Source organism: Amphiura filiformis, chromosome 8, assembly GCF_039555335.1.
Source record: "Amphiura filiformis chromosome 8, Afil_fr2py, whole genome shotgun sequence".
In the NCBI taxonomy this organism is placed as follows: Eukaryota; Metazoa; Echinodermata; class Ophiuroidea; order Amphilepidida; family Amphiuridae; genus Amphiura; species Amphiura filiformis.
Window position 1 is genome coordinate 9664773 of NC_092635.1, and position 19124 is coordinate 9683896.

At 39.3% G+C, this 19124-nt stretch overlaps 1 protein-coding gene across 1 annotated transcript in view; it reads left to right on the forward strand.

The window, feature by feature from the left end:
* Positions 1-18390, forward strand: part of LOC140158589 (uncharacterized) — a 40406-nt gene extending 22016 nt beyond the window's left edge. The window contains 6 exon segments of the mRNA XM_072181736.1: positions 4672-4734; positions 7652-8361; positions 8364-11807; positions 11810-14926; positions 14929-16143; positions 16145-18390. Of these exon segments, the coding sequence (XP_072037837.1) occupies positions 4672-4734; positions 7652-8361; positions 8364-11807; positions 11810-14926; positions 14929-16143; positions 16145-16363 (8768 nt within the window). The 3' untranslated portion in view covers positions 16364-18390.
* The last annotated feature ends 734 nt before the right edge of the window (positions 18391-19124 follow it).

The following is a 19124-nucleotide window of genomic DNA, read 5'->3' on the forward strand; positions in this document are numbered from 1 at the left end:
AGTAGTAGTACATGTTAATTAGTCATTGTTTTACACTCCAAGATGATTGCATGGGTGCTGGGTAATCGTATACATAAAAATTAAAGAAAACAAAAACACCATTAAATAAATCAAAACATTGATATCAATGGGGGTAAATATTCTTTGGCAAGAATCAAATTATGGATTATATACATTGTAAAGGGTTCACAAAAAATAACTCCACCCCTAAAATTACAAAACATTTTTTCGCATAACTTGACATATATTTCGTGGATTTGAAAAATTTAAAAACCTGTGAATAAAGGAATTGTTTTTCTACCCTCCCAATGTTCTTTCGTCTGAAAATCTTTTTGTTTTGGCTAAAAATAATCACATTTTCTAAAAATGATGCTTTCAGAAAAAGTTGCACTTTTCAACATCCTCATTTATGTCAAAATTAGCTTCAACAAATCATTATTTTGCACTATGTGATGGTTTCATGGGTGACTAAGAGTTCAGAGACAAAAAGGTGAAGGAAAAAAAAACAATTAAATCAATCGTAACATTGATACCGAGAAAGTTTTGTACATTACATGTATGGGATGTTGAAAAGCGCAACTTTTTTAAAGCATCATTTTGGAAAATTGTGATTATTTTTGACCAAAACAAAAAAGATTTTGAGAAGGGATAAATTTGGTAGAGAAGCAAAAAGATGCCTCTATTCACAGGTTTTTAAATTTTTCAAATCAACAAAATGAATGTTAAGTTATTCAAAGAAATGTTTTGTAACTCCTAAATTGATTTTACCATTTTTGAAACACCGGCTCAATAAAATCTTCTAGAAAAACCCAGTAGTAGTACATGTTAATTAGTCATTGTTTTACACTGCAAGATGACTGCATGGGTGCTGGGTAATCGTATACATAAAAATTAAAGAAAACAAAAACACCATTAAATAAATCAAAACATTGATATCGAGAATGTTTTTGTACATTAAATGTATAGGATGTGGAAAAGTGCAACTTTTTCTGAAAGCATCATTTTTGGAAAATGTGATTATTTTTGGCCAAAACAAAAGATTTTTTAATGAAAGAACTTTGGGAGGGTAGGAAAATGATTCCTTTATTCACAGGTTTTAGATTTTTCAAAACAACGAATTCTATGTCAAATTATGCAAAGAAATGTCTTGTAATTTTAGGGGGGAGTTATTTTTGTGAACCCTTTATATTTTGAAATGAGGTTAAGAGATGAAATGCTGTTTTTGGTAAATACAAGAAGAGCAATAAAGGGCTGGTCATATCATACCTTTTTAAAAAAAATATAATTGCTTTTAAAACTCTCTTATTTTTCACCAAATTTGGTGTTTTGCCCTCAACTCTTCAATGCCATTGCACCTGCCAACTCATTGACTTAGTCAATGACTCTCCCTGTTAAAAGAGTGCCTATTTTTATATCAGTGAATAGGTTATTTGCAAGAATCTGCTTGATTCTCATCAGACCAACTACATGTATGTTGTTCATTCCACACAGGCACACACTTGCCATGCTTCTTTATGTACAAATGCCCCAAACCCATTCATTCATTCTAACATGGCCCATAGTTTTTGCTACCAGAATGGAAAGAAGGGCAAAAAAGGACAGAAGATAAACAAAAAAAGTCACTTGGTACCCCCAGAAATCAAACCTTAGACCCCTCATGTGTTTAAAAGCACAACCGGTAGCCACAGGGATTTTATTGTCCGATTTGGGGCTATAGGTACACGAATCAAGATGTCAGATTTACATGATGTTGCATTCCGCATCATAATATTAGGCAATTCTGAGTTGGTTCTCTTTAGGTCTAATCTCTTTGGGATTTACCCACCCCACTGACAGACAGGGGTAGCGCTAGAACTAAACACTCGAGTGTCCGCAGGGACCCCCGAACTTGCAAAAAAATAAAAAAGTAGGGGGTCCGGAGTAGAGTTTGGTGAGTCCCAGTTGCACAAATGCAGCATAAATAGTATATCTGCAATAGCGCTAGATTGAAAAGCCGGGGGTCTGCAGGGCCCCTGAACTTGCAGAAAATTTAAAAACAGGGGGTCCCAACTCTATTTTGGTGGGTCCGGGACCCCAAAAAGCAACTTAGCGCTACCCTTGCTGACAGATGACAACACATAATTCATTTCCATTAGTAAAAATAATGAAATACATTGTATGTGCATTCTTAAATTTTGTTGACATTGTTTACTCATTAAATTTTGAGTTCAGTTGTCATATGATGACAAAAATAGTTGATTATAAACTTAAAGTTAAATTTTACATACCGTAGCTTAGTTGCTACAACTATTTAAAATATTAACCATTAGTGCTCAGAATCCAAGTTGGCATATAATTTGTCAGGTAGTGAATTATTCTGTGAATATGTTGCTTGCAGCACTAATTCCTTTTTTAGACAACCCTTGTAGCTCTCTCTAGTCAGGAAGTCAGTAAACACCAGTTCCTCTGCACTCAAACCAACCGCTTCCGTATCCGCTCTATTTAGCTGGTACCAGCTTGGACTGGCTTTCATTTTTCTAAAAAATATTGATATTGTAACAGTAAAAATGGAAGTGTTGAATAGAAATTTGGAGCCATTTCAAGTTGTGGGACTTATGGATTCACTGTTAGGCTTAAGATAAACTTAGTGACTTTCATACGTTAAGATTTTATACTAGTTGATGTTGTACGGTGTGTTTAATATTATCATTTGAACTGCTCAAGCAATAATCTTCTGAAAGTAGTACCGATCTGTCAATGTGAATGTTGGGAAATTTGCAATTTGAAAATTAAGTTTGATATTTCTAGTGACCCAAAATGATGTCATAGTTGACAGAACATTCATGATCTGATTCTGAAACTTTTTGCAAGCAAGCAGCAGTATGCAAACCATTCATATAGACCTTCCAAGTAACAGGAAACTTTATCTTGCATGTAACTGTGGCATGCCCAGTGACGGATGAGTTGCCAGTATAGGCTATGTCTGACATATCAGTGATAGTAAGTCCGTGCACGCAAGCCAACACGACTAATGTCTGTTTGTTGGGTGTTTCCCAATTTGTACACTCATTCAGTTTTCAGCAGTCTATCATGTGTGCACGGTCAGCAACAGTCAGTAATATGTTTGGATCATGTGGTCGTGTTTGCTAGTACAAAGACACTCTCTTAAGGGATACCACCGTGTGATCATTTATCTGTGACTCAACTTGACTCAACTTTTTGTTGTTGATACTACATCTGGTTATTTATTTACAGTGGTGATTTATATATTGTGTGCTGTTGTAAGCTCCAGAGAGGATTTTATAAATTTAGCAAGCACAGGCCGGTGTTCCGCTATTAGACAGGTACAAATTAGATTTGATGAGAGTCAGTGTGTAGCAGCAATAATTAGCAACTGAGTAAGTGGGAACTTCCAACATGTTGCCAGAAGTGTCACATTTTTCATTCAGAAGTGAATTATATTTGCTTTTTACTGAGTAATACATGGACCACCTCTTTACTCTTGGCAAGCCGTCTTCATGGTCTGGGTGGGAGCGGAGCCAATGCACATAGACGCTTGTACTGGTCATCAGGGATGAGATTTTTCAGCTGATCAGCTGAATTCATCTTTTTTATGCATTTTTATTTATTTTCAGCCCAATTTTGTGACTTTTTTGCTAATTTCACACTGTTTTCAGCTTTTTTTGTTCTAATTAAGCTTTTTGTAAGCAAAGCCACTCTCATGCCAGCAGTCCTACTTTAAGGCTGGGGCCATACTGTGCCATGGGGACAACTGGCCGTATCCCTCCTTTCAATCATTAGGCCTTTGATTATTTTTAATGTCCCTGCTCTCGCCACTTTACCAAAAAATCATTTGTTTGTTTGCCTCTTTTTGGTCAAGTTTTTTTTCCCTGTTGGCCTTCCATACTTTCTGCTGGTACAGTTTTCACACTATTGTTTTAGTTTCTTCAGGTTTCTGTTATTTTATGTTGTCTGCTAGTTCTAGTGGCTTTTTATCCCTTCATTTACAACTTACTGGTCTCTACCCTATGATAAAGAAAAAAATTTTCTTCTCTTTTTTTAAAAACTTTGTGTATAAATAAGTTTTACCCCCACTGGACGTTGTGTTACCTGTTTGCTATTTTTAAATTTACCCTTTGTTAGTGTGACACACTTGTATCCATTTGGATCCATCATTTGGTTCCCAGCTGGTCAGTTGGAAGTTGGAACAGAATTTTCCCAGTTTTTACATTGAAACAAAATGACAGATATTATTAAAAGGAGCCTCTAGAATCAGCATTTTACACCATCATGTATCTACCATCCTCAGAGGAGTTGGTGATACGTTTTTGAATATTCAATATTTGATATGGTGTCATTGTTTCTGATAAAATCCTGTTGTTGAAAACCACACGTAGCATCCACAATTTCCTTTGGCATTGTACAACTTCCTGTAAAACTATACATAGTCAAGTTAACTTTCCATGACTCGCAAGAGGTGTTTCCCGAATATGAGCTAGACTAAATAGCCCTATAGTAACAGATAAGATAATGTGCCTTACTGTATGAGTCTATGTCCTGTGATATCGTCTGACTTAAACAATTGTGTATTGAAACAGAGAGTAGTGACTACTGAGAGATAATTCTCAATTGTTAATGTTGTATTACAAAGCTCTAACAATAGACATTGTTTCTTCTTTATCTTCTCCACAGTTCAAAGAGAAGAAATCAAGCAATTGATCAAGGATGGCTCTTCTAGTCAACCGCAGAAACCAGGTGAGAGAGATATTCACATGTTTCAAGTGGATGCATTATACTGGTCAATGAATGCTGGGGCCACAGATGAGGAAATATACAAACTATTCACCAATGCTGTGAATTCTCGCATATTCATGAGGAGCCGATCATTTGCATACGAAATTGACCACAAAATATGCGGTATATGTGTTTAGCATTAGCTTTGTCTCTCACACTTCATGGAATGATTGGCCCTCGTTAATGAGTGATGCTGGGACTGTCGGTGATTGGTCTGTACGCCTATATTTATCATCTGTGGCTGGGGCCTATTCAGTATTGTGTGAACCACACAAAGTCTACTTGATCAGCAAATTTTGCAAGAATCAGAGAATCAATTCTCCTTAACTTCGTTTCGGATGCAGAAGGACATTTCTCGGATTCAGAATGCAATTTGGTGTGTCTGATGTGCTCTCAGGTCCCACAAAAAATACTGTGCAATCGTTGATATCCATCCCTTAAGGATATTTCTGGAAATTGGGAAATGCTCTGAGCATGTTTTAAATAGATTAATTGAGTAGGCCAAAGTACACTGATCAATATGCCTTTTGTTTGAAGCAAATCAGACATATGGTTTTCATAATACATGTACATCAATGTAGTTTTGAGCTAAAATGAATGAAAAGGCTCGTAATTAAGGGCAGGGAAAATGCGCAAATTTATATTTATTTTCTTTGTACAATGTATCTCAATTGTTTTTCTCAATAATCAATGTAGTTTTGAGCTAAAATGAATGAAAAGGCTCGTAATTAAGGGCAGGGAAAATGCGCAAAAGCGCCTAAATTTTCGCATTTTGGGTGTAATCACGCATTATAGATCCGACCGCAAATTTAAGATTTTCCCAAAATAACTATTTTTCAAGTACTCATTTTCCAAAAACTTGGAAATTTTCACTAAAATCAAAGAATCCAAAATGATCTGCATCACAATCCATGTTAAAAAATATAACAAATAGATCGTTGCACAAAAATGCAAGAAATTAAAGAAAAAAAGTTAAATTTTTCAAAATATTTTTGATTATTGCAAATACAAACTCTTTGTGGAGAAAATTCACCCATTTTGAGAACTTTAAATTCATGAAGACTCATATCTGCAGTGAATATGACCCTAAATCTGATTTTATATGGAATGATTGTTAAATTTTCCCCCAAATTGCGTTTGGTGGTTTTCTAAATTCCTACCCATGGCTGCATATAGATATGTACATTTATAAGGCTGATGAAAGTCAATTTTGAGTTTCCTGTCACCCACCCTCACTTCATTTTCACTTCATTATTGTGTTTTTCCGAAAATAACAATAAAAACTGCTTATATTTGCAACAAAAAACAAACAATGAATGTCCATGCGTTGTTAGTAGAAAAATCAAAACACCCATTTTGCTAAGTGAACTTGCAACCAGTTCATTTTTAGCCTACTTTAAATCTCACTTGGGCTAAACAGCCATCTTCGAGTGAGTCCTCAGTAAATAACAACATATGTTTACACTTGCGTTTGGTCATACAGTGAAAGTCACAAAAATAATGAATAATGAAAAAGTTTCTTTTAGAAATTATGTGACGGAAACTCAAGATAGATTGTCAGTAACCTAACACATGCACACCATGCAGGTTGTGTATTAAATGTCAAATAATGAGCTTATATGCAATACAAAAGAATTCCAACAAAAGCAAAAATACAAGGAAGAGCAAATAAATGCTGGACAAAATCTAAACAACAAAGATCCCCACATGTATGCAGAGTGACACATAATAAATAGTAAAATACAAGAATATAATATCAAGCATGCTTATATAATGATAATTATATCCCTTTTTGGGACCCCTTGTCTCATGAATTTCAATGAACATGGTGCTCCCAAATTGGGACAGTATATCTACCCCTGACCTTTAAGCACGTCTGTGGGTAAGAAGGAAAGGAAATGGGGACTTGGAAAAGTTCAAAACCCCAGCTCAAGCCAAGAAGCTGTCAATTTGAGCTACTTGGCTGTTATAACTGGGTACAAAGTATGAGCTTTAAAAAGCACTTTATCCAACTGTCAGGCTCATATTAGCATGCTCAGTATTTTACTTTGTGTGTTTTTACTTAGCAAGCCTTGCGAAATGGGTAAGCAATACGCCATATAAAAATTATAATAAATTAAAATTGTAATAAATTAAAATGCTTAATGAGGTAAGAACTACAGAAGTAACAGCAGTAACTGCTTTCATGTATAGGCTATTATTATACTTTCATGTATTTTGGTGTCACACATAACACTGTTGGAAGGCACGTAGGTATAATAAAACACTATATTATTAGAAAAGTTGCTTGAAAATTTCATGACAATTTCCACTTCGCTACGTATACAACTGCATCATTTGTAAAACCTTGAGTGTCTAGACTAAAATCTTTATTCCATTTCAATAGCAGCAAGTTGAATAGAAATAATGTTGAATTCAATCATATTGTGTAAATTGTCTTTTGAAAGTTGTAAATTATACATGTAAGAAAACATGTTTCTGATATGTTTAGTGTTTAGGGTTCTCATTCCCAATGTCTGTTTGAAATGCCCAGAGGAAGTCTTTGATGATTTAGGAACTTCCTTTCTTTAATGTACATAACCAAGTGCAGGCATTTCCCTGTATATTTGAAACAGTGTTTTATACAAGAGGTTCATAAAGGGATTAAGTGTGACTTCCCCATATATATCAATCTAAGAGATTTAACTGTCAAGTATAAAAGCCTCTTTTAATAATTGAAACAACATATTCTTTTATTGGAACCAAACCTAAGATTATTGAAAGTCTTGTTGCTAGAGCAGAGTTGGTTAAAACTTGGTTTACAAACTTGTTTTTGATCAATATTGTTACGTGAATTTGTTAACATGTATCATTTTTCTTATGTTTTTTTTACCTACAGATGCAGCTGAATCATTGGAAGTTCCTGCAAAAAAGAAACACCATCATCACAAGCATCACCACTCCAAGAAAAAGAAACCCAAGTACAAGAGTGCTATGAAAGTGAAGATAGCTGATAAAGTCAGAAACAAACGCCTGGCAAAAGCTCTCAGAGAGAAGCAAACCGGAAAGAAGAAAAAGAAGAAAAAAGAGATGGAAATGGATGATCTAAGTGTAGTTTCAAACAATAATAACAATCCAAATAAAATTGTGATCAGCAACATTCACTTGAATTCGGAAGTTTCCAACCTAATAGATACTCTTTCACCAGATTTGCAGAACTTGACCAAGGATAAATATGATCTAATCAAAGAACGAAGTTCACGTCTTCAACAAAAGAAAGACAAGGAAAAAGAAGACAGTCCAGTTAAAAAGACTCCTGAGAAAATCACAAGACGAACGGTATCTGAACCGATTGATAAGCAGGCAAGTCCTGCTAAAAGAACTTTGAATTTACAACCAGAATGGAAAGAAGGAAAGGATATCAGACAGACACATGTAGAGGTAAAAGACTCTGTGTTAAAAGACAAACAGGTGGACATGATAAAGACATTTGCACCTGAAGTTATGATGAGAGCATCTGCACCTGAAGTTATGATGAAGAAATCTGCACCTGAAATTGAGCCAAGAAACCTGTACCTGAACCTGTGGCAAAGAAACCTACACCTGAAGTTGTAACAAAGAAATATACACCAGAGGTTGTGACACAGAAACATGAGGTTATGACAAAGAAACATACACTTGAGGTTATGACAAAGAAACATACGCCTGAGGTTGTGACAAAGAAACCTGCACCTGAGGTTGATGAAGATAATGTGTCAAAACAACAGCAAGCACTAGAGGCTTTACTACAAATAACAGGAGTAGAATTGAACACTATGACTAAGCATCAAGTATCTACATCTCAGACTTTGCCTATTAACACAGTAGCTTCACAACCACCTGTTGTAACACCAGCCACAGCAATTAGAACATCATCTGCTCCTGGTAATAACATTGTAAAGATAACAGAAACAGAGACAGGTGTGGTTAAGTATCAGTTGCGTAATGAGTCCTTAGAAGAGCAAGGCCTGACTCTTGTGTATACTGCTCAAACAACAGGACCAGTGGATGCAGATCTTCTGCACAGTGCATACAAGCCTCGTAAACCAGGACGGCCAGCAAATGAGATAGATAGCAGGGAGGGAAGAGGAAAGAAGCCAGGACGTCATGTTTGTCAGTTTTGCGGAAGGAGATGCACAAAACCAAGTGTGTTGAAGAAGCACATAAGATCTCACACTGGTGAAAGACCGTATCCATGTGTACCTTGTGGCTTCTGGTTCAAGACTAAAAGTAATTTATACAAGCACTGTAAGTCACATGCACATGCTATTAAAGCTGGCTTAACACCCAACTTGGAAGATATGGGGAAAGTATACTTTGATGATGATAATGACTCGGAAGAAACAGAGAGTGAAGACGAGGGGCAGGTGTTTATGCCTGGAATGACACCCACCAGTCCAGGCTTAGTTGGACATTCTCTACCTATTAACTCCCTAGGTGGTGGAGACTCAAACATTCCACTTACAGATGCAAGTATGATTAATGCAGCTCAGGTTGGAGAGAGTGGCGACTCGGAATCATCAAAGGTCAAAATTGAGCGGTCAGAGTTGAGGCAGAGATTGGAGAGGAGAATATCACTGAATGCATTGAATGAAGGTGCAATGAAAGAGATTCAGCAACAACCACAGCAATATCAGCAGCATCCCAAGTTTGTAGTTGGTAACATTCCACATGCAGATCAGCAACAACAGAGACCCTCAATAAATACAACTACAGTGAAAGAAGAAGCCAGTGCATCTCCTGTTGTACAAGCATCTTTTGCTTTACCATCTGAAATAACCAAATCAACTGAAGATATGGTCATGCCCGCTTCTGCTCCGGGAACAAGTGACATACTGAAATCCATCCTCCCAGCTGAAGTGGCTGGATTCCGTATCGACATGGAAACTAAACGGGCAGTTCCTGTGTTGAGTAATCAGGTAGCAACAACTCACAGTGGTCAAATCACTGCAACAAGTACTACGCCTATACCCACTCCTCTACCGCAGAATCCTCCAGGTACACCAGGGCAGTTGGTTATTCCAGTAACAGGCTTCAATATTGTCAAGTCTAGTAGAGGGCAGTATCATGTGCAGATACCTGTGCAAGGGGTCATTGAGGAATCAATAAATGGAAAAGATGGCAGTCAACATATTGATGCTGTCCAGAATCTTGGCTCTGCTGATATGATGGCTGTATCAAAGCCAGTGTCTAAAGAAAGTGTTCAAGAAAGAATACAGCAGCTGATAACTCAAAATGAAGCTATTGTTGATAAAGCAACGTTGGACTCTGTCAAACCAAGACGGACAGGTTTGTACAGAAGAGACAGCACCAGTACTCCACCTAGACTTGAGACTGCAGATATACCATCTGGAGAATCAAGACCAGCATCAACGGGAAGAGATATGCCTACCCTTGTAAAAGAAGGAGCTGCTCCTGCTCAGTTGCCAGGTCCAGTGATAGCCTTAGAGCCTCAACAGAAAGTTGAGCCACAGAAAAACACAGACAATGAAATTAAGAATACCCAAACACTGCCAGTAACTGTTAGTCAACCACCTATGGAGGGCAATTTATTAGAAAGAGTACTCAAGGCACCCAGGACTAGCCAGATGCCAGACTTGGCACCAATAACATGTTTTCCTGTAACAGGATTTCCAGGACCAACATCATCAACTGATAAACTACCGCATGCTGTCACATCAAGTGAATTAGCCTTGCGTGTTGCCAACAATCCTGCCTTAAGTCACCCTGCCGGGCAGTACCGTCGTTCTGAAAGCAAAAGTAGTAGCAGTAATACAATCAAGAACCTGTTGCAAGATAGACAATACAGGTTAGCTAGTATGAATCAGCCTCTTCAAACTGTACCAAGTCCAAGACCACCATCGAGAGAAGACAATGAAGCTGCCCAGTACACTCATCATATGTTGCAGTTACAAGCTGCCTTACAAGGGAAGCTCCCAATGAGTCTTGCAAGTAATGCAATACAGATGCCTCTACCTGGTGCTACTGTGTATGTACCAGGGGGACCTCCAGGGGGCATTTATCCTCCACAGCCATATAGAGGATATCCAACAGCAGAAGATGTGCAGGCCTTAGCAAATGCAGAGAGCAGAATGCTTAACAGGAGGCGCAAGTATAAATCTGAAAGTGATGCATCAATGGTGTCGCCTCCTAGGAGGAGAGGAAGAAAACCTAAACGAGAAATGCCAGAGTTAGCTCTCATACATGATTCCAATTCAGACATTCCAGAAGAAAAACCCTCAGGTATTATGTCACCACTAGGTTCACCCCATGTTCAGCTGACCAGTCAAGGGATTTTACCATTTGCTGTGTCAGGGGTGCAACTACATCAGCATCAACAGCAGCAGCATCAACATCAGCAGCATCTGCATCAACAACAACATCAGCATCAACAGCAACATCACCAACATTACCAGCAACAACATCAGCAGCAGCAGCAACATCAGCACCAACAACATCAGCACCAGCAGCACCAGCACCAGCACCACCAGCAACAACACCAGCACCAGCAACAACACCTACAGCATCATATGCCAATAGGATTGCTCCAAACTGTTCCTCGGCCAGTTGCTGCAAGTGAACTGAAACCGGTCAGTGAAGTGTCAGTAATACAGCACACCAGTGTTACACCAGTTCATAGCAAACCTGATATGACACCAATAAGAAATGATGTTCATCGCCATCAAAGACAGACACCTGTTCTGCCATGGCAACCTGGTTTGGCAACTCATCTTGGACATCCGGTTTTACCAGGACCATTGTCTTTACAACAGTACTCACCACTGCCACCACCTGTATCACCTGCCCTCTCCAAATCTACAAGTCCAATGAATGCAATCAATGCATCATCTGTAGCAAGTCCAAGACTGACATCTCCAGCACCTGTAACCACTCCACAAACCCCAAAAGAAACTGCCACCAGCAGCAGCGATGGTATCCCAACAGCAATGCAGATATTAGCAGCTGTAGCTAATCAAAATTCCAAGCTCAGAGCACTGCTTCATTACCAACACAAACAATAACAGTTCCATCCACGACATCAGGGCCAGTACTGTCAACGGGATCTGGCATGATGCTCCCTGAAAGCCGACCAACTAATAGTCAGCATGTTCCACCTGGCAATCTCTCAATTCCATCTGTACATGTTAGAAGACCAAGCTTATCCGACAACTCTGCTGCATTTGCTGGAATGTCATTGTCACAGCCAACTCATCATTTGAACAGCCCTTTGCCAAGATCACCTCAGCAGAAAAGAATGCTGAACAGTGGGCTGCTAAAAACTGTAGATGAGATCCCTAAGTCAGAAGGAAATTCTGAAAACCAGGATGGAGCCACACCAAAAAGACCAAAGTTGGAATTGCCTGTAACAAGCAGCTTTCAACCTGCAAAGAGGCCTTTGAAACGACCAGGTTCACTTGGTGGTAAAATGGCAAGAGGTCATTTAACATTGGACATTCCGTCTCCACTTACTGCCAATTCTCCACAGACATCAGAGTATAAACCCCTTCTCAAAATTGATCCAAAGTCATTGTTAACACCAGAGGCTTTATCCATCGCATCCTCAGTCATGAAATTGGCATCCCCAATAAAACCGAACACGCCAAGCACGCCTGTGGAGACAGCAAGAGAGTTAGGACGTCTCATGGCACATGCATTTCATAATGCCGGTGGTAAAGTGGAAAGTCTGCTGACAACTACACAGGGACAGGTTGTGCTGGGACCAATAGCAACTCCAACACCTACTGGAAGTAAGCAAATATTTCTCTTACCATCACCATCAACACCTCAGGGGCCATCACCATTCATCTCAACAGCATCACGTTCTCCTCGTAGCCCGAGAACACCTCTAGCTCCTTTCCCATCTAAGGATACGCTAGCTCCCTTCCCATCTAAGGATACTCTAGCTCCTTTCCCATCTAAAGATACTTCAGCTCCCTTTCCATCTAAGGATACTCCAGCTCCGTTTCCATCTAAGGATACTCCAGCTCCCTTCCCATCTAAGGATACTCCATCGCCTTTCCCATCGAAGGATGGTCTAGCTCCGTTTCCATCTAAGGATACTCCATCTCCTTTTCCATCTAAGGATACTCCATCGCCTTTCCCATCGAAGGATACTCCATCACCTTTCCCATCGAAGGATACTCCATCGCCTTTCCCATTGAAGGATACTCCATCGCCTTTCCCATCGAAGGATAGGCTAGCTCCTTTCCCATCTAAAGATACCAATAGACTGCCTGTGCAGAGACCACGTGCCATGGCCCTCCTTGCACCTCAGAGGCTCAAGGCTGCATTTCAGACACAGGTGTCTGAGGAGCACTTCATTAGTTATATCAAAACCAACACTCCAATGCCAATGACATCAGCACCGCGTCAAAGTTTACAGTTTGCAAGTTCTTCAACAAGAAACCAGCTGTTGACGCAAGGAACCTACTGCTGCCTGAGAAGATCACAACCAATGTATGTACAGCAAGGGTCCAATGTGAAAATCTCTATGTACTCAAATTGGAAAGCAGGGGGAAACAGTCAACATCCCCTTGGTATGTCTTGGAAGGCACATATGGCACTTTACAACTCAAGTAGAAACAAAAAGGCAAAGCTTTTCTACATCACATCTGACATATCGCCAGCTAAATTTGGTATTGTCACACAATCTGGAGCATGGAAACCAGAACAGATGACCCTTAAAGTCGAGACTCAACAACCAGAAACGCCAAAGCCATTGCTAGAGGATTCTGATGCCCCAATTTCAGAAATGAGTGCCACCGGTCAGTTGGAACATAAAACCAAAGAGAAAAAGCCAAAGGATCCCCATTATCATAAGCATGAAGGCCACAGAATACCAATCTTCAAAGGTGGTTTTAAGTCTAATGAAAATTATGAATATGTACGTGGAAGAGGAAGAGGCAAATATGTGTGTGAAGAATGTGGAATACGTTGCAAGAAACCGAGTATGTTGAAGAAACATATACGTACCCACACAGATATGAGACCCTACCAGTGCAGCATCTGCAATTTTGCATTCAAGACCAAAGGCAACTTAACAAAACACATGAAATCAAAAGCACACAGCAAGAAATGCCTTGAAAATGGCATCACACCCGGAGAAGGGGACTTGGACCAAAGTTACGAAGATGGAGATGATCCTAACCACCAGTTTTCAGATGCTGATGAAGATACAGATTCAGCTGATGGGGATACATCTGATGATGATGAATCTGAATTGGGAACACCGTGTTCAACTGCAAGTGGAAAAGATCGACCTACAATGTTCCAATTGTCAAGAGAACGGCATAGTTCAGTGCCAAATATATCAGAATTGAGCAATGATGATTATAGTGCAGGCTCATCTGCCATAGTGACTCAACCAGCATCAGCTGGTCCTCTGAAACGTTCATTCAGTGAAGTATTTGAAAGACCAAGGAGGAATTCCATGCCTGCAGGTAGTATATCCCTGGGCAGTGATGATCCTAGGGAAGACCAAGATCGGCTCGATAATCTGATCGGGGCACTTAAAAACCGAGCTGATGATGATGAGATTGATAGGCTTGATGATGGAAGAGATGGTGATAAACCCTTGAAATTGTCTCGATCTGAAGTAGTGGGCAAGCTCAGCAGACATTTAACAAACAGACACAATCAAGCTCAAAAGGCAGCTGCAGCAGCCGGTAAAGATCAACCAGCAAGCTCCACTTCCTTTGACATTTCTCAACTTCCACCTCTGCATCCTGGTTTACTGTACCCAAGCACACAACCCATGAGTGTGCATGTTTCAAGTACAGTCAACACAACAGCTCCACAGGGCCCGCCAGTCTTGGACAAACTTGGTCATATAGCAGTCCTCGCTCCTAGTGTGGCCATGTTCAGCCAGTATCGTCTTGCAACCACAGTTCATAGTGCAGTGACTAGCACTGCTGCAACGGTTGCTGAGGCAAGTCAAGCCTCAAGTGCACAGACAGCAACTACACCAGTGACAGTAGGTGCTTACATCGGTAGTATGGTAGAACCCAAACTGCCATCAACACCCAGATCTGATCAGATCAACCCTGACGAGTCAAAGAGACCACCTGTACCGGTACCTGTTTTCCTTTATCCCTTCATAGGTCTCCACCACCATCTATCAATGAACCTCGTCATGCTGTAGCACACTTTGAGTATCCACCTCCATCAGCTGTTCAAAGACCACAGCATTTAGCTTTGAATCCTGCAAGTCACCCAGATAGCATAAGACTACTAACCCATGCAGCAGTCCATCAAGCAGGGCTTCGTCCGACACCCTCTCCTCAAACTTACGAGAGGCAAGAGTCATCAGACAAGCATGATGTGAATAGTTTCACAGCATCTTTAGCTCATAATGCTTACATGCAAGCACGTGTGACAACTCCTACACCATTTGCAGCACAGCCGTTGCTGACTCCTCTTCACCTAGCACCTGGAACATACCATCGAGATGGTTCTCCAAGGATGGTACCGCCACCTGTTGTGGAACCAATATCCGATGATGAGGATGAACATTCAAGTAAGAGACGTAGACTTTCACAAGTTGAGAAACCTGTTCATTTGAAAACTCCCACAACAAAATCATGGGAGCTGCCATCTGGTAATGCAATAAAGCAGCTATTATTAGCAAGACCTCAGATGTGGCCTGGTGGACCTGATCTTCACACACCTCAGTCCCCGTTTTCCTCGCCATTTATGCCGCCGTCACCATCTGTTACCTCAATAAAGACAATACCAGGTCCAGTTGCAGCACTGGCAAGCAGTCATCATGGACGTCCACCATTGGTATCACCAATGCTGCCATCAAATATGTCACAGCTTCCACCAACGATATTATCGCAAATACGATCTCCAACGCAGCTGAAATCCCATGCTCATTTGCCACCATCCAATTCCCCACATCTTGCTATTCCGTCAATAGGAAATGCTGTCCCATTTGTGCCCCCGTGTGCAAGACCAAAGACTCCTGGACAAGAGCACAGACCTCAGTTGTCCCCAAAGGGAAAACCAGAATCACCGTCTGTAACAGAAAGCAACGAAGAATTTATAAACACTTCCCCACATGGTGGCAACCACAAGTGCTCAACTTGTTGTAAAGTATTCATGAAACCAAACCAGTTAAGAATTCACATGAGAACTCACTTAGAAGAGCAAACATTCCAATGCCATGAATGTACTCTTGAATTCCGTAGCAGAAGTCTGCTGGCAAAACATGAACGATCAGAGCAGCATTTATCCAAAGTGGAGGCTGTGGAACTCCCAGCAGCAGGTGATACACATCCTAGACCATTCAAATGTAAACTCTGTCAAATTGCTTTCAGAATACGTGGCCATCTTGCCAAACACTTGCAGTGCGGTCACGGGCCACATCGCATCGTTAGAACGTGAAGGATCGCATTCAATTACAAAACATGAACACATGATGGCAGAATCGCTAAGCGATCTTGAGATGGATGATGATGGTCCTGCCAGTCCTGCTTCATCAGATAATACTGATAGTGCAAGTGAATGTGGTGAAAATATAGAACTCCAAGAAAATCCATCTTCTTCAGCTAATATTATTGTAACAAGCTGACATGAAGAGTATTGTAGGGAAAACAAAAATCTTTGAAAAAGTGCTTTTGAAGGAGTTGAATGTTTTTAATCATATGATGGCACCTCTTACAGACACTGTTCAAAATTATTGTATACATTTTGATACTGAAAGTTCAAAGAGTTTCCTGTTTGAAAAAAAAAAAAAAAAGGTAATTCATGATCTTTTATGGTGTTGTGTATTTAATTGAAGTTGGGGTTGTATTACAACTTCAATTAAATACACAGTTGGTAAGATCTATCAGCAATGTATCCTTCAAAGGTGCTTTCAAGATTGTTGTTCTAAGGTATCTGCAGGGGAATTTAATATGCCCCAAATTAGGCCTCAAAAGGAGAGAAAAGGATTGGCTTTTCCTCATAATTGATGTGCAGTGCTTTTTGTTTTAGTTGAAAAAGGCTATGATGCAGATTTCTATTTTTATCAGTTTTTGTCCCATTTTTTCAGCCAAATTTCTTTGTTTTCTGACTGATAAAGCAAAACAAAAAAGACAAAATGTCTATAAAACTTTTTAAAAGAAAAGCACTAAAATGTGAATTTTAAAAGCTCTGCAAGCAGGAGGCCACTTGGCATGCTTTCCTTTTCCTTTCTTGGCCTTATTGGTTCAATCCTGCGTCATCAATGTAGTGTTTCTAATATATATTAGGTTAGCGTAAGATAAAGGGAACAAGGTGGCTGCTCTGTGTGATTGATATCACATGGATAGTTTCAAATGTTAAGGTTTGACAGCATGGTGACTTGAGTTGGTCTGCCTTTGATGTACAGTGATGGCTCCCAAATTGCTGCTAAACCTTAATATTAAGTTTTATTGCTGTCAACATGTGAAGTAGTAGGTGGCTTATGTATGTTCTGTGTAACGTTTGATTTAAGGTGGGTGATCTGAAATATTTGTACCGGACATGGAGGCATATAACTGATTCCAAATTTTTGGAGTTCATGCTCCCGTATTTGGCTGTTCCAGTTGAAATCCATGCACCCCCTGTGAAAGACATGATCGTAATCTTCCACACAGGGTGTGCGAATTGCAAATGGTGTTACCTGAATGTGTGACTTAATTTGAAATCTGCACCCCCTGTGTGGGAGATTAAGTCAATGTCTTCGTATAGGAGGTGTATGGATTTCAAAAGTTTTGATTGGATAAGGCCCAAGAACAAATATGATCGAATGACCGTAATCTTTAATCTTTTTTCTTTTCACTTAAATTTTGAGTTTTTTAAACTGTTTCTTCAAAACTTTGAAAACAAATATCGTCTTTCAGACCGACCCTTCAATGCCTTCATGTACCTGTAAGAAGAGTGTATGGGCAAACAAACAACACTTTTGTCTTGATCTAATCAGGTCGCCCACCTTTGTTCAACAGAGTACATGTAATACGACAAGTAAATGATGCTTATGATTCCAACAAAGATACTTATAGGGTGAGCTACATGTAAGTGTCAATTCCAAATGGAGGCAATATTCCAAAGTACATGTATAACAATGCCAGAAAAGTATATTTTGGGATCTTGACACGGATGAGAATTAACAATGTGGGCATAATTTGGCAAAAAATTGTGATTGGTTTTGGCTGTGGAATTTTATGAAATGGGTCCAAATTAAAATAGGCTGCAAATTATATTAGTAATTCTGTCACAGTATTGTAAGCTGCCCACCCCTTTGTTATTTTACTCTTTCTGGACAAGGTTATAAATTCAATGTTTTCTAAACTGGCATTCACAGATTATGATAGTTGTGACTTTTGGTGCAGATTAGAAAATTGTGGCATCATAAAAAGAATTACCGTAACAAATTCAGACTTTAATGCTTCAAATATACATGAATCTATATGATGCAACTTACAGGGAATAACCCAATAGATTGGTGACATCCTATAAACGTAAATAGTTTGATTTCATTGGAGAATCCCCCCGCCTGTCTGTAATAAAACCACCAAGTGGATCAAAATATCATTTGATTTTTTTTTCGGGAGCATTTAGACCTGAAAACTTCCTCTTTTTAGCTGATTTCCTTATTTTTACTCCTGAAATTTACGCATTATTTGTTATTTTCAGCTAAATCTGAGCTTTTTTAGCATGATTTTGTGCTATTTTCCTCTTTTTTTTAAAAGCATTTTCCTCTTTTCACAAATGGTCAGTTTCAGGTCTGCATTTAGGAGAAATGTTATTTTTAACCCCTCCTCCCTAACTCTTCCCTCCCTAACGTAACTTCTTTACAGGACATCATCAATCTTTTGGATTCCTTTATTTTACATTGCCTTTTCAAAGATGTGCTGTCTGCATGTAGCAGTGAAAGGCGCAATCATTTTGTGGTTTGGAAGTATCTATGTTTGCTTTGGTTGTAGAGAGTACACATGATATGGGGTTTATGCTTCCCTACATGGTACAACAACAGTATTTGAAGAATAACACTGTTTGCCATAAATATTGTAAGAGATTGTATACAAGTTGAGTTATTGTGATGTATTGGGCTATTCCACTTGAAATATACACCCCTATGGAAGACATGACCTTAATCTCCCACATACAGAGTGTGTTACCTGAATGGATGACTCCATTTGAATTCTACACCCCCCTGAAAGGGAGATTAAGGTCATGTCTTCCATAGAGGATGTTATGGATTTAAACTAGAATAGCCCATTGCATCTATACAGATGTAGTCAAATTATTGAGGGTACTAGTATTCCAATACATGTGTCATTGTACAGATTGTTCATCTGAAATTTTAAAGAAAAACATTGATTATATAA